This window comes from Phascolarctos cinereus, unplaced genomic scaffold, assembly GCF_003287225.1.
Source record: "Phascolarctos cinereus isolate Bilbo 61053 unplaced genomic scaffold, phaCin_HiC Scaffold_2;HRSCAF=192, whole genome shotgun sequence".
Taxonomy (NCBI): Eukaryota; Metazoa; Chordata; class Mammalia; order Diprotodontia; family Phascolarctidae; genus Phascolarctos; species Phascolarctos cinereus.
In genome coordinates, this window is record NW_027555625.1 from 188,911,525 (window position 1) to 188,928,164 (window position 16,640).

Sequence of the window (16,640 nt, forward strand, 5' to 3'; positions counted from 1 at the left end):
GGTCTAAACTTGATAAATTGATATAAACTTGATTGAAACCCTTTGAACTAGATTTAACTTACTTGAATTGTTTTGCACATAGGTACTTACATATCTAGATTCTTCCGCAATTATGTCCTTGGATAATTAGGTAAAAAGTAATTAGTCATTCATATGTTTAGTACTTAGGCAATCAGATAATTAAGAACTTAGGTACTTATAATCAGATAATTTAGTTCTTAAGTGATTCTTAATTATTTACTTAGGCACTTAAGTACTTGGGTACTTATAATTAGGTACTTAAGTAATTAGATAATAATGTAAATTTATTGGTGCTGAGGTGATCATATCCTTTGACAATTAGGTATTTAGGTACATATTTAATTAGGTATTTGTGTAATTAGATGATTAATTACATCATTCCTTAGGCATTCAGGCACTTAGGTACTTATTCAATTAGGAACTTGGGTAGATACACACTCAGGTGCTTTTTTTTAATATACATATATATATATATATATACCCACATATATATACATATATATACATATATGTATATATATATGCATATATATATACATATATATATATATGTGGGTATATATATATATATATACATATATTGTCAGGCAATTGGGTTTCAGTGACTTGCCCAGGGTCACGCAGCTAGTAAGTGTCAAGTGTTTGGTCTGAGGCCTGATTTGAACTCAGGGTCCTCCAGACTTCAAGGACAGTGCTCTATCCACTGACACCTGACACACTTAGGTGCTTTTAATTAGCTATTTTGGTAGTTTGTTAATTATGTATTTATGCAGTTAAGTAATTAGGTACTTAGGTATTGTAAATGGCTTATTAGGTAGATACTTAAGACAAAAGGTGGTTAGATATTTAGTCACAGATAGTAGATATTTACTCAAGTAGGTACTTAAGTATTTAGGTACTTTTTGGTGTACTTTTTGATGGATGAAAATAGCTCAACAAAAATGTTTGGCGCTCAATTTTTTTAATATGACAATTTAAAGAAAATTGTATTTGTTTTGTTACTGAGCTGAAAATAAATGTAACCATTCATTCCTTCTAAGTCATAACTAAAGGTCATATTATCACCTGGTTCATTTACCTACATGTTCTTTGACACTGAAAAACATAATAATTCTGTGAGTGAAAATTGGCTACTGTCAAAATGTAGTGATTTTAAAAGATTTCCTTTTTAAAAATTACTTGGAGTTAGCTTTCTACTTTTAAAAAATGCATGAAGCAAATGGTGTCCACTTGAAGTAAGCTTCTGAGAAGTATTCTCTAATAACTGGAGCAATTTTGTTTTTTATTTATTTATTATTTGTCCTTGATTCTAAAAAATAAAAACGAGGAGAAAGGGACATGTTCTTTTTTTTCCATCTATAGTTGCTTTCACTACTTGAGTGTACCATATTGTCTTGCTGAAACCATGTTTATGTGTGACAGTGATGATGCTGTTCTTTGTGGGGAAAATATGGCTTTCTGTTTTTCAGGTTCAAAGCATTTGTAGGTAAATTAACTCCATGATAGTCCTACTTTTAATCATGACTTAAAAGGCATGAATGGTTAATTTTCATAACAAAACATCACACACATACAAACACATATGTAGGTTTGCAATTTGTCAACTTTAAAAAAAATAAAATTTAATATTGTTAACAACACTGTTAACCAGTGTCATGCTATTAACTTCTGATACCTCTTATCCTTTTCAACAAAACTGTCATTTTGGGGGGGAGGGAAGGAAAATCTTATTAATTTAAAATTAAAAACCTCTATGGAAAAGCAATATCTTCTTTTCTTTGTGAACTACCTGAAAGGTAGGGGCTATTTGATCTTCATTTATGCCTGTAATTTTTAAAACTTCCCAATTTTTATCTCTTCATTGAAAGAGGCAGACCACTGGATTTTATGTCAACTTCTTGAGACACTTCATGTTAAACATATACAAGCTCAGAAAATATTCATACATAAATGAACAATAAAGGTTAAAATTCCTGACTTAGAATCACAGCTCTGCCTCTTGCCAACTGTGTGACCTTGGGCCACAGATGGAGATCTGGATTTTCCCATCTGCCTTCATTGTAGGAGATGTGAAGAAAGAGAACTTTGCTTTCTACTATTGCCTTCGTAAGTGGAGGTAAGAGCAGAGAAGGAAAGCATGGCTACTTTTACCTCCAGTGCCTTATAACTTCATTCTATCTTTAGATAGCTCTAACTTTTAGAGCTATCTAAAGGGCTATTCCAGCCCAAAAAATGCCTTCCTTTAATAGCTACCCGTTTTTCTTAGTCCTGCTTTCTAGGTCTAAGTAGTGCAACTCTAACTCCTTTCCATGTGACAATTTAAGAGTTATTAAAATTGGTTTTGTGACATTTAAAAAAATATTTTGGTTAAAGGCATACAATTTAATTCCCTTATATTCCTACTTTTTTAATTTATGCACTTAAAACATTATTTTGAGAAAGAATCTATAAGTTCCACCAGACTGCCAAAGAGGTGACTCAAAAAAAAGGGGGGGTTGTTTGTTTGTTTTGTTTGTTTGTTTTGTTTTGGCTAGGCAACGGGGTTAAGTGACTTGCCCAGGATCAAATAGTTAATGAGTGTTATGTCTTGGGCTGGACTTGAACTCAGGTCCTCCTGACTCCAAGGCAGGTGCTCTATCTACTGCAACATAGGAAAAAAAAATTTAAGAATTGTTGTTGTAATGTTTGAAGAAAGCTGATGTGTCTGAGTTGCTTAGAGTTAAATATAAAATCCTTCTAGATCGTATGATTTAACATACCATGTACTTTTAACAATAAAACTTATAAATGTAGCTCTAACTCTTAATCTCAAGAACATCCTTACTTCTCACTCATTCCTCAATACCTGGAAATCTTACTCCTCTCGCACAGAAGCTGATCTGTCAAACATCGGCCGTGACCTATTCGTCCTTATTTGCCCTTTGTTCTTGAAGAGGATCATGGCATCAGGAAGGTGATGCCATGATGGGCAAGTGAATTGGATTTAAGTGAGGGAGGGCTGTGCAAAGTCATCAGCCTCAGTTTCTCCTCCAGAGCCATCTGAGTCCTGTAGCAAGAATATGAATCAGGACAACTGGAGATGGCCTAAATGCAAGGTTAAACCTTGTCTTTTTAAGCTAAGGTCTTTCCTAGGTCTCAGTTTGACGGAGGTAACATCTATTCAGTGATTAAGACTAGGTTAGAAATGAGACAAAAAATGACCTCTTTAGCCTAATTTTTTAAAAAAAAATCAATCTGGGAGGGGAAGACCCTCAGGGGTTTATGGGGGGAAAAAGAAGCAATTGATATTTACATTACCTTTGAACCAATTAGGGCCCAAATAATGACTTAGTGGGGCTTGGCCTGGTACCTATTGTTAGCCAGTCAATGAGAGCCAGACTGATTTGGGTTCAAGGCAAGATCATTAAGAAAAAAAAAAAGCCCATAACACCCAGGATATCTTTCAAGGTTTCAGAGATCAAAATATACATTACTTTGGGCAGAGCACCCAAAGGTAAGTGTCTGATACCCTATGTGGACAGAGGAGAGGAAAGGAGAGAAAAGGAGAGGAGTCAAGTTGATATGTCTCTGTAGGTAGAGGTCATAGGGTAGAGGTTCTCTACTTAGCTTCCTATGATTAAGCAAATTATTTTACAAGATGCAGTTCATAGCTTTGAGGCCTACTATCAGAACTTATAATCACTATTGCTATGGAATCATAACAAATTGATTAATATTAATTTGAATAAAATAGAGGTCCAATAAATCATCTATCCCAGTCTCAATGATAACAATTTATCCATTCTTGAAATGATTTATTTTTTAAAAAAGTTTTATTTACTTTTAAAAAGTTTTAGTTAACTTTTCTACTTCCCCCATGTTTCATATAAGGTCCTGTTAATTCTACCTCTGCATTTTTTTTATTCCCACTATCTTTCCCAACTTCACTCCACAGGTATAAGGTTTTATTTTCACTTACCTGGAAAAAGTATCGTAACTGCATTTTCTACCTCCACTTCACATAGCAGGCATGCAAAAGATATTGACTAATGTGGAAGTATTGCACAGCTTCATATGAATAATGGGTATCATATTTCTTGCCTCCTCAATGAGGGGGAGGGAAGAAAATAATTTGGAATAGACAATAAAAATAATTTTAAAAATAAAATTAAAATAAAGCCATTTTTCCTTGAATAATGACATTAAATGCCAAAAACAAACCAATTATAATAATGGTAGAGCTGCATTCAGCTAAACCCAACTCATGAGAACAGACTGTTAAATTTCCAGTGTGAGAATTTCAGTTGGCAAATGCTACAAGTCAGGGCTTAATTTATTATTTTTTTATTATTTAGTCTTAAGAAAATGATGGAGAAAAATATTAATAATGCAGATTAAAGCTAAAAGTTTGTTGCATATGAATCTGTTGTTAAATGTCTACCAGCACACCAATAGATATCCATGTCCTATTAACTTAGTCATCAAGGCTGATGAGATATGAGAAGGCACTCCAACCTCTCACCTTACAGAGTTTGGAGGTCCAAAGTTGTGGTATACTGCAAATTTTTTTTCATATTTTTTGATTTTATGAATAGTTTTCTCAAATTTTTCTTAAAATATTATTTGTTAAATGGGATGGAATGATATACAGAAGGAGAAATGAAATGAAGAAATTACAGTAATGTAGAAATTAAGGATATTAAATATTTTTCTTAAAATGGGATAGTGATGGGATAAAATAAAGAGACTTGATCCTAAATGGACTACTAAGTAAGTATATAGGGTTACTGGGATCTCCATATACTATAATCTTCTTTAGAAGTGTACATTGTACAATGTGTAGTCATTGTACAGTGACCTAAGTGGATGGTGTTGAACTCTAATATATATTTTTTCAGTGATATTCTAGAAAACGTATGATGTAGTAAATAAATTAAATTCTCTCTGTGATCTACATATAAATGAATTTAAAAGGTAGATATAAATGACTGATATTTTAAGTAAGATTGTTGATTTTTATCAATATATAAGGGAAAGTTATGTGTTACTTTATAATATATTATGGTTGTTATTTTTGGCAGTAGCTATCAGAACTTAATGAAAGTAGAATATGACACATTTTGATCTTAATGCTAGATAGTTGAATTACATTTATTATGAAAATTAGCTTTAGTCAACAAAATATCAGATAAGCTATTTGTTAATTATTACTTCCTGGCTACTTTAACCCTAAGCATGAGTTACCTGATAATAACAGAGGAATTATATGAAGAGAATTTTACTCAGACTATATTCTATCAAAATGAATTTCTTGCAATTTTATGGAAAGTGATTATTTATCAGAGAAATAAAGGAAAGTTAAATCATAATTTTACAAAATCTCAGAGTTGGAAGGGACCTCAGAGGCTATCTATTCCAACCCATGCCTGGGAAGAAAAAAAAAGCCCCCCTACAACATGTCTAAAAAGTGATTCTCCAACCTTTGCTCAGAGACCTCCAATAAAAGGGAACTCACTACTACCCAAGGCAACCTATTCCACTTCTGTACAACTGTTATTGTTAGGAGATTTTCCCTGATATCAACCCTAATTTTTTTTTCTTTGTAATTTCTATCATTAATCCTAGTTCTGCTCCTCTGGCACCAAATGGAACAACTCAAATCCCTCTTCATCATAAAAGCCCTTTCAGTACTCTAAGATAGGTATCAAATCCATTCTAAGTCTTCTTCAGACTAAATATTCATAGCTTCTTCTCCCATTTCTCATTTGATATGATCCTGAGACTCTTGACTATCCTAGTTGTTCCCATTTGGATACTCTCCAGTTTATCAATGTTCTTCCTAAAATGCAGGGCTGAGAACTGAACACAATATTCCAAATCATAGTATCTTAACCTTAGAGGCAGAAGAGACCTTACAGGCCTATTACTTTGTGACATGACACCTCAGTTTCCTCATCTGTGAAATATGGGAGTTGGGTAAGGTGATCTCTAATTTTCTGCTTAGTTCTCTCATGTTCTTGAAGTAATTCTCCATGAATTCTGTGATCTGTAAAACTGTAATAAGGTATCTGGCATAGAGTCAAATATTTTCACTATATTAGCAGATGAAGAATTAAGCTCAGTCTTGAAATTAAATTCTTTAACCAATTTGCCTGTGATCATTAAAACTGATTAACATCTTGTCAACTGAGTTCTACTTTCCTGAAAACATTAACCTTTGTATTTGGGGGTCATCACCAAATTTGAGCTTGCATGATCATGCAGATGGGATTAGCAAGTAAAAGAAGAGCAAAGTCAGAGAGTCTCTTAATATTTTCTTTGGAAATAAGGATTTAAAATTAGTAATCATATTCCAAATAGTCCTTTTTAATGGAACCCTAGAAACTGGAGGTGATTTAAAGGGTCCAACTAAGAGACTGAGATCTTCATTTTCTTGAAAATTGGTTGGATGAACACACAACTTAGCCAATAAGAAAAATCTTTTGCCCAGTTTTTTTAAACCTGTTTCATATATAATTTTTTCTGATGGTGCTCTCATTTATGTCATTTTTTTCTGACTGATTATTTGTTTACACTAAGCTGTAGCCTGTTGATACCCACTTCATATCTCCCTATTGCTACTTCAGTGAGTCTGAAGTTCACTTCTTCAGAAATGGTATTTTTCTATTATTCACATCCATGAAGTATCACCAGAAAAATATTAATGTATAAAATGTGGACTTTTGCCACAGGGAGAGCTTAGGATCATTCATACCCCTTCCCCCAGGCAATTTCTCAAAGGCTATGAAACCTACTCTCATACTCCTCATATTAAATTTTGAGCTCAATTTATTGTCTATTTGCAGTATTTGTTAGATAGATAGATGGATAGATGGATGGATGAGCTTGTAGGTTGTCCATGAAACTGAGTATAATGATCTGGGCAATATTGAAGCTTTGATTTGAACTATATTACTTTTTTTTTAAATAGGTGAAAGAGCTGCTTTAGAAATTACATATATAAAATATATCATTTTTGTTAAATGAATAACTCCTGATAATGAACTGTACCCTACCAATGCAAATAATACAACCTGTTTATGATTTAATATATAAACTGGAGAGAACTGTCCATGGCAGACAGAAGTTAAGGGACTTAAGCATCTAGCAAATGTTAGAAGTGGAATTTGAACTCAGATGAGCCTGACTCTAAGCCTAGGACACTATCCACTAGACCTCATTGCTAAGTATTCTATTTAAATTACACAGCCATTATTTTAAACAAGAATAAATATGAAATGTCATACTGTCTTCCATGACAAAATGTAATTTCCAGAGTTAATATTGATTCTTTGGAAAAATTTTTCAGGTTCAAAATCAGGGCTCTATTCAATAGGATATGACATTCCCTTTTTGCTTCCTGAACTAGTCATAGAATTTAATTCTCCGTAGTTCAAGGCAGTGTATCAGTGATCCCAGGGAGTTGGGAATGGAAATCTTAGATAATGGGTATGAAGTCACAGGTCCTGTGAATGAGGATTTTGTTAGAGTTTCAAGCATTGGCCGTGCTCGCCTTCATTTCCCCCTCTACTGTAAAAACTTGTGTGTTGTTATTTCCCCCAATTTTCTTCTCACTTCCCAATTCTCCCAGTACATCCAACATTTTCAGCCTCATACTTTTGTTTTGAGATCATCTAAACAAAATATTCTCATAGCCATGTCTTCTAAGTAGACTCTTAACTGCCTTATGATGATAAAGTTCCTAAGGCCTACATGTGTAATCTTCCCATATAAGATTGTAATTAGTTTAATCTTATTAGGTCCCTTATGATTGCTTACGCATGTGTACCTGTTAATGCTTCTCATGAGCCTTGTGATTGAATGACAAAATATGTAGCTCTGATCTTTTCAACAAGAATGTTTGAAAGTCTTCTATTCAGTAAATGCCCATTTTTCTTTGTATGGTTACAATCATTTTTGCTGGGTAGGTTATTCTTTGTAATCCTAGCTCCTTTGCCCTCTAGAATATCATATTCCAAGCCCTCAGCAACTTTAATGTGAAAGCTGCTAAATCTTGTGTGATATTGCCTGTGGCTTCACAGTATATGAATTCTTTCCTTCTGGCTACTGGCAGTGTTTTATCTTTCACCTGGGAGCTATGGAATTTGTCTATATTAATCCTGGTAGTTCATTTTGGAATTTCTTTCAAGCAATGATTGGTATATTCTTTCAATTTCTACTTTGCCTACTGGTTCTAAGATATCTGGGCAGTTTTGATTTATGATTTCTTGAAATATGATTTCTAGGATCTTTTTTATCATGGAGTTCAAGTAGTAGAATAATTCTTTAATTATTTCTGTGCAATTTATTTTCTAGATTACTTGTTTTTCCTATGAAATATTTCCTATTTTCTTCCTTTTTTTCATTTTGACATTTTAAAATTATTTCTTAATGTCTCATGGAATCATTAGTTTCAATTTGGTCAACTCTAATTTTAAAATATTATTTTTCTTAGTATGTGTTGTACCTCTTTTGCCATGTGTCCAATTCTGATTTTTTTTAAGCAATTGGGGTTAAGTGACTTGCCGGGGGTCACACAACTAGTAAGTATCAAATATTTGGCCTAAAGCTGGATTTGAACTCAGGTCCTCCTGACTTCAAGGCCAATGCTCTATCCACTGTGCCACCTACCCGCCGCCTCCAATTCTGATTTTTAAGAAATTATTTTCTTTGGAATTTTTTATCAAGCTACTAATTCACTTTTCATAATTGTCTTGCACTGCTGTCACTTCTTTTCCCATTTTTTCCTCTACTGCTCATATTTGATTCTTAAAACCACTTTTTGCTCTTTATCTCTTTTGTTAGCTCTTCTAGGAATTCTTATTGGAATTGTGTCCAGCCTGAATCTTTTGCATTGAGGATTTGCTTGTAGGTCTTTTCAAATCATTATCTTCTTTGCAGTTATTGTCTCAAACTTCCTTGTCATCATAGTAACTCTTTATGGGCAGGTGGTTTTTGTGGTCTATTTTTCCCAACCTATTTTTTGACTTTGGACTTTATGTTAGAGTTGTCTTCTGCTTACTTCTTGGAGTAGGGAGAGGGGTGAGTAAGTAACCTGACCTTCAAACTTTTGTGTCTTGCTGTTTTCATAGTTAGGTCTGTTGTTTTTGTTGTTGTTGTTGTTGTTGTTGTTGTTGTTTTGTTTTTAGGCAATTGGGGTTAAGTGACTTGCCCAGGGTCACACAGCTAGTAAGTGTCAATGTTTGGTCTGAGGCTGGATTTGAACTCAGGTCCTCCTGACTTCAGGGCCGGTGCTCTATCCACTGCGCCACCTAGCTGCCCCTTGTTTTTGTTTTTTAATCTGTATGCATTCAATGCTTCCAAAGTGTTATGATCTGGATTGTTATCTGGTCATTGCCCTCCTGGTCAGTGCTCTGCTGCTTAAACAGGTAGAGGCCTTGCTCCCTTAAGATGATAACTGCTCCTCTCCACTATGGACTGTGATGGTACCCAGGTAGGACTCCTGCTCCCTCACAACCACAATCACTCCACTCCACTCTGGAACTGCAGCCTTAAACTGTGTGATGAACATGATAAAAAATGGCCAGTTCTATACCCAGTGCTGCCATAGAGGTCTGCCTGTAATCAATCTCTCTCTCTCTCCTATCAGATATTCAATCTCATTACTGATTTTGGACACTGGGCATTTCTGGGGCTGCTGCCACCCCTGCTACCCATGCTGCAGCCTCCAAGGCCAGCAGCCAGTAGCTCTTTCCTCCCACCCCACTGTCTATAGACCTCTCTATCTGTCTTCCTGATGTACTCTGGACTGAAAAAAATGACTCTTTGTAACTTTTTATTGATTATCTTGCTCAGAATTCAGTCTGATATGGTTTTTTAAAATTAATTAATTTTTAGGTTTCAATATTCAATTCCATAAGATTTTGAGTTTTAAATTTAATCCCCCTCTTTTTCCTCCCTCCCCCAAGACCATGTGCAGTTTGATATAGGCTCTACTTATATATTCATATTAAGCATATTTTCCCATTATTCTTGATATAAAGAACAATTAGAACTAATGGGAGGAACCATGACAATTAAGCAATAAAACAAAACAACAAAGGAAAAGGATAGCATATAGTATGCTTCCATCTACATTCAGACCCCATAGTTCTTTCTCTGAATGTGGATAGTATTTTTCATCATGAGTCTTTTGGAGTTGTCTTAGATCCTTGCATTGCTGAGAATAGCCATGTCTATCAAAGCCAGTCATTTCATAATGTAGCTGTTACTGTGTACAATATTCTCCTGTTCTGTTCACTTCACTAACCATCAGTTCATATAAGTCTTTCCAGGTTTTTCTTAAGTCTGCCTGCTCTTCATTTCTTATAGCATGATAGTATTCCATTAAATTTCTATACCACAACTTGTTCAGCCATTCCCCAATTGATGGGCATCCCCATAATTTCCAATTCTTTGTTACCACAGAAAGAGCTACTATGAATACTTTTGTATACGTGAGTCCTTTTCCTTTTTTTATGATCTCTTTGGGATACATCCCTATAATTGGTTTTGCTGGGTCAGAGGGTATGCACAATTTTATCGGCCTTTGGTCATAGTTCTAAATTGCTCTCCAGAAGGGTTGGATCAGTTCACAGCTCCACCAACAGTGCATTAGTGTTTCAATTTTCCACATCTCCAACATTTATCATTATCCTGTTCTGTTATGCTAGGCAATCTGATATGCGCAATGTGGTACCTCAGAGGTGTATTAATCTATGTTTCTTTAATCAATAGTGATTTAGAACATTTTTTCATATGACAGTAGATAGCTTAAATTTCTTCCTCTGAAAACTGTCTGTTCACATCCTTTGACCATTTATCAATTGAGGATGACTTGTATTCTTATAAATTTGACTCAATTTTCTAGATATTTTTGAAATGAAGCCTTTATCAGAGACACTGATAGTAAAACTGTTTTCCTTGTTTTCTGCTTCCCTCCTAATCTTGGATGCATTGGCTTTGTTTGTGCAAAAACTTTTCAGTTTAATGTAATTAAAATGATCCATTTTGCATTTCATAGTGTTCTGTATCACTTTTTTGATCATAAATTTTTCTGTTCTCCATAAATCTGATAGGTAAACTATTCCTTGCTCTCCTAGTTTGCTTATAGTATCAGTCTTTATATCTAAATCGTGTACCCATTTTGACTTTATCTTGATATAGGATGTAAGATGTTGGTCTATGCCCAGTTTCTACCATACTCTTTTCCACTTTTGTCAACAATTTTTGCTAATGATTTCTTATCCCAGAAGCTAGAGTCTTAGGATTTATCAAATAGTATATTGGTATACTCTTTGACACTTGTGTCTTGCATATCTAACCTATTCCTCTGATACACCACTCTGTTTCTTAGCCAGTACCAAGTAGTTTTGATGATTGCTGCTTTATAATACAATTTAACAACTGGTACAGCTAGGCCACCTTCCCTTGCATTTCTTTTCATTAGTTCTCTTGATATTCTGGACCTTTTTTTCTTCCAGATGAATTTTGTTATTGTTTTTTCTAGCTATATAAAATAATTTTTGGTAGTTTGATTAGTATGGCACTAAATAAGTAGATTAATTTAGGTAGAATTGTCATTTTAATTATATTTTCTTGGCCTATCCATAAGCAACTGATTTTTTTTGATTATTTACATCTGACTTTATGTGTGTGAAAAGTGTTTTGTAATTGTGCTCATATAGTTCCTGATTTTGTTTTGGCAGGTAGACTCCCAAATATTTTGTAATGTCTACAGTAATTTTAAATGGAATTTCTTTTTCTATCTCTTGCTATTGGAGTCTGTTATTAATATAAACAAATGCCAATGATTTGAGTGGATTTTTTTGTATCCTTCCACTTTGCTAAAATTGATTATTATTTCAAGTAATATTTTTATTGGATTCTCTAGGATTCTCTAAGCATACCATCATATCATCTGCAAAGAGTGATAGCTTTATTTCTTCTCTGCCTATTCTAATTGCTTTGATTTCTTTTTCTCCTCTGATTGCTACAGCTAACATTTCTAGCACAATATTGAATAACAGTGGTGATAATGGACATCCTTGTTTCACCCCTGGTTTTATTTAAAATGCTTCTTGCTTATCCCCATTTCATATAATGGTTGGTGATGGTTTTTGATAGATGCTATCTATCATTTTAAGGAAGACTTCATTTATTCCTATGATCTCTGTTGTTTTTAATAGTAATGGGTTTTATATTTTGTCAAATGCTTTTTTCTGCATCTATTAAGATAATCATATGATTTCTGTTAGTTTTGTTGTTGATATGGTCAATTATGCTGATAGTTTTCCTAATATTGAAACAGCCTTGCATTCCTGGTATAAATCCTACATAGCCATAGTGTATTATCCTTAAGAGAAGTTGTAATCTCCTTACTAATATTTTATTTAAAATTTTACATCTATATTCATTAGAGAGATTAGTCTATAATTTTCTTTGTTTTGTCTCTTCCTGGTTTAGATATCAACACCATATTTGTATCATAAAAATAATTTGGTAGGACTCCTTTTTCATCTATTTTCCAGTATAATTTATATAGCATTGGAATTAGTTGTTCTTTGATAGAATTCACTTGTAAATCCATCTGGCCCTGGAAATTTTTTCTTAGGGAGTTCATTGATGGCTTGTTCAATTTCTTTTCCTAAAATGGGGTTAAGTGTTTCATTTCCTCTTCTGTTAATCTAGGCAATTTATATTCTTGTAAATATTCATCCATTTCACTAATATTGGCAAATTTTAAGGGTAGTTAGGTGGTGCAGTGGATAGAGGACTGGCCTTGGAGTTAGGAAGACCTGAATTCAAATCCAACTTCTGGCACATAACACTTACTAGCTATGTGACTCTGGGCAAGTCACTTAACCCCAGTTGCCTTGCCTCCTCACAAAAAAATTGTAAAATTTATTGGCATACAGTTGGATAAAATAGCTCCTAATTATTCTTTTGATTTCCTTTCCATTGGTGGTGAATTCACCCTTTTAATTTTTTATGCTGGTAATTTAGATTTCTTTTTTTTTAAATCAAATTAACCAATGTTTATCTGTCTTACTGTTTCTTCTCATAAAACCAGCTCTTAGTTTTATTTATTAGTTCAATAGTTTTCTTAATTTCAATTTTATTAATATCTCCCTTAGTTTTCAGAATTTCTAGTTAGGTATTTGATTGGTGATCTTTAATTTGTTCTAGGTTTTTTTAGTAGCATGCCCAACTCATTGATCTCTTCTTTCTCTATTTTATTCATGTAACCATTTAGAGACACAAAGCTTCCCCTAACCACTGATTTTGCTGCATTCCATAAATTTTGGTATGTTGTCTCATTGTCATTCTCTTGAATGAAATTATGGAATGTTTCTATGATTTATTGTTTGACCCACTCATTCTTTAGGATTAGATTATTTAGTTTCCAATTAATTTTTAGTCTATCTTTTCATGGCCCTTTATTACATGTAATTTTATTGCATCATGATCTGAAAAGGATGCATTTAATATTTCTGCCTTTCTACATTGGGTTGTAAGGGTTTTATGCCCTAGTACATGGTCAAATTTTGTGTACCATGTACTGCCAAGAAAAAGATATATTCCTTTCTGTCCCCATTCAGTTTTCTCCAGAGGTCAACCATATTTAACCTTTCTAAAATTCTATTATCTCCTTAACTTCTTTCTTGTTTACTCTGTGGTTAGATTTATCTAGTTCTGAGAGGGGAGGTGCCCCACTAGTTTAGTTTTGCTTTCTATTTCTTCCTGTATCTCCCTTAACTTCTCCTTTTGATATGTTTTTTAAAGTTGTTTAGAGAAGTGGGATGGGAGACCTTGGCAAAATTGCTGATTTTACTCTGCATCTTGAATTTGCTGTTTGGTATTTGATGGATGACCAATTTTTCTGTGCCTCAGTTTCTACTACTGTAAAATGAAGGGGTTTGAAGGGGTTTGACTAGATGATCACTAAAGTTCTTTCCAGTTCTGACATTTCATAATTTTACTTTCTTTTCTTCTTTCTGTACTTCACCTGTGATTTTATAGATGTAGGGGACTCCTATGAGGAACCTCCTTTTGCAAACAGATATCAGTTAAGTGTCACAGTGAGCCCAGTGCTGAATTTGGTTTCAGAAAAACTTGAGTTTAAATCCTGCCTCAGAAACTTATTAGTTGTGTGGCTTTGGACAAGTCATATGACTTCTCTCTGCCTCCATTTTCTTGTATTTAAAATGGGAGATAATAGTATCCAATTCCCAAGGTTGCTATGAGGATAAGACATAGCATGTATAAAACCCTTAACAAACCTTAAAACAATATATAAATGATGATGATGATGATGGTGGTGGTGGTGGTGGTGGTGGTGGTAGTTATTAGCAAGTGCTCTACAACTTCTCTATCTGGGTTACTGAGAAATATTGTGGCTTGCCAAAGGTCAAATAGTCAGCATATTTCAGAGGGGGGACTTAAACTCAGGGTTCTTGACCCTGAGGCCAAATCTCCATATAGAGAAAGAGGAGGAAGAAAGTTTAAAGCCAGGCTGAAATTAAAATACAAAGAAAAATATTGTTTGTGTAATTTCAATTATGTGATTGTTATTCATTATAACATATTAAGAATATAGGTAATTGTTTCCAGCACTCATTAGTGGATTTTATTAGTAACCCTAATTTTACTTAAATCTAATTGAAAAGACATTCTATTAAAATTTTTGCTTTGTGTGTGTGCAGTTTAAAACTTCAGGGACAGAATATTAATATGCTTGTAGCACATTTTTCAATGAAAGATGTTCGTAAAAAGCTTATTACTTACCAACCATTTTATTTGCATTTTTACTTTGTCTCGGCAGACTAAAACGGGTATTGCACTGTTGTATGATGAAGGGTCTGAAAATGCTTTTGACATCCGATTGAAACTTACAAAAGAAGTACTTACAATTCAAAAACAAGATGTCATCTGTGTTAGTGGAAGCAATCATAGTGCAAATGTAAGTGCTTCTCTATTTCTTTGTGTCTATATATTTCAATGTGTGTGAGAATTCTAAGAACAGAATACAATACTCAGATTCACTGATTAATTGAGGCATGCCACTTAGTGTTTGTTGAAATGAATTTAATTTTAATATATATAATGAAAAGACACATTTTTTGGCATTATATTTCCTGTTACTTAAAATATGCTAATCTACTGAGTTTTACTTATCATTAAATGGTAGTTTTCTATTACTAGTGGAAAAAGCTTCAAAAAAGTTGTATATTTAAAAGTCTTTATTGTTTTATGTTCTAATTTTTTCCTGTTTTTATTTTTTCACCCTGAGATTTTATAGGTATGATATTACTCTAAACAGTGATAAATAGAAATTTAGTATATTTAACTTTAAATTTATAGAAATGCATCAATTAGTCAATAAACGTTAAGCAACTATTATGTGCTGGGCACTGTGCTAAGCACTGTGGGTGCAAAAAAGGCAGAAAAAAAAATCCCTGCTCTCAAGGAGATCACAATTGAATGAGGATAGTGATAAGCCAATTAATATGTAAAAGCAAACTCTGTAAATGATAAATAGGAAACAGTTGAGATATGGAAAGCCTTAGAATGACAAAAGTTTGGAAAAGCCATCCAGTAGAAGATGGGATTATTAATTGGTACTTTAAAAAGCCAGAGAAAACCATAAACAGAGAAAAGGAAAGAGAACTTTCCAGGCACGGGGGACATCCAGAGGAAATACCCAGAGCTAAGACATAGAGAATTTTGTTCATGGAATAGCAAGGAGGTCAGCATTACTGGATCAGAATATGTGGAGGGGAATTAGTTATTAGACACCTGGAAAAGTGGGAAGGGTGTTGACTTTGATGAGCTTTAATGACATATAGAAGATTTTGTATTTGATCCTGGAGGTGATAGAGAACCACTTTTTCCTATAGTGATTTTTTGAAGGGGCTAAATGGAGGATGGATTGAAGTGGGGAGAGAGATTTGAGGCAGGCAGACCCACCAGCATATATCTGCAATGGTCCAAGTATGAAATGATAAGGGTCTGCATCATAGTGGTGGCAATATCAGGGGAGAAAATGGGGAGTATTTGATTAATGTTACAAAACTGGAAACAACAGACTTTGGCAACAGATTGGATATAGGGGAAGGTTAAGAAACTGTGAGGAATTGAAAATGACACCAAGATTGTGAACATGAGGGACTGGAAAGTTATTGTTGCTCTCTATAGTAACAGAGAACATAGGAGAGGTAGGGTGAAGAATTTAGGGAGAAAGATAAAAAAGTTCTATTTTGGACAATTTTTAATTTAGGATGTCTATTGGATTTCCAGTTTGAGATGTCTTAAAGGCAGTTGGAGATATGAGATTAGAGATCAGCAGAGATGTCTGGGTAGGGTTTGTAAATTTGAGGATTGCCAGCATAGAGATGGTAACTGAATCCATGGGAGTTGATATGATGACCAAGTAAAGTAGTATAGAAGGAGAAGAGAAGAGGACCCAAGACAGAACCTTGGTGGACACCTATTGCACTTCAAGTCTTTTAAAAATGAATATCCCACAAAAGAGACTAAGGAGTGTTAAGATAGGTTGGAAGAGAACCAGGAGTGAGTGATGTCTACAAAACCTGCAGAGG

The 16,640-nt window shown here is 33.9% G+C and overlaps 1 protein-coding gene across 1 annotated transcript in view; it reads left to right on the forward strand.

Annotated features, from left to right (window-relative positions):
- The window catches only part of SNTG2 (syntrophin gamma 2), a 639,175-nt gene that overhangs the window by 209,195 nt on the left and 413,340 nt on the right, over positions 1–16,640 (forward strand). Inside the window, exon 2 of the mRNA XM_020965876.2 lies at positions 14,864–15,001. Coding sequence (XP_020821535.1) covers positions 14,864–15,001 — 138 coding nt within the window. The remainder of the gene's footprint in view (positions 1–14,863; positions 15,002–16,640) is intronic.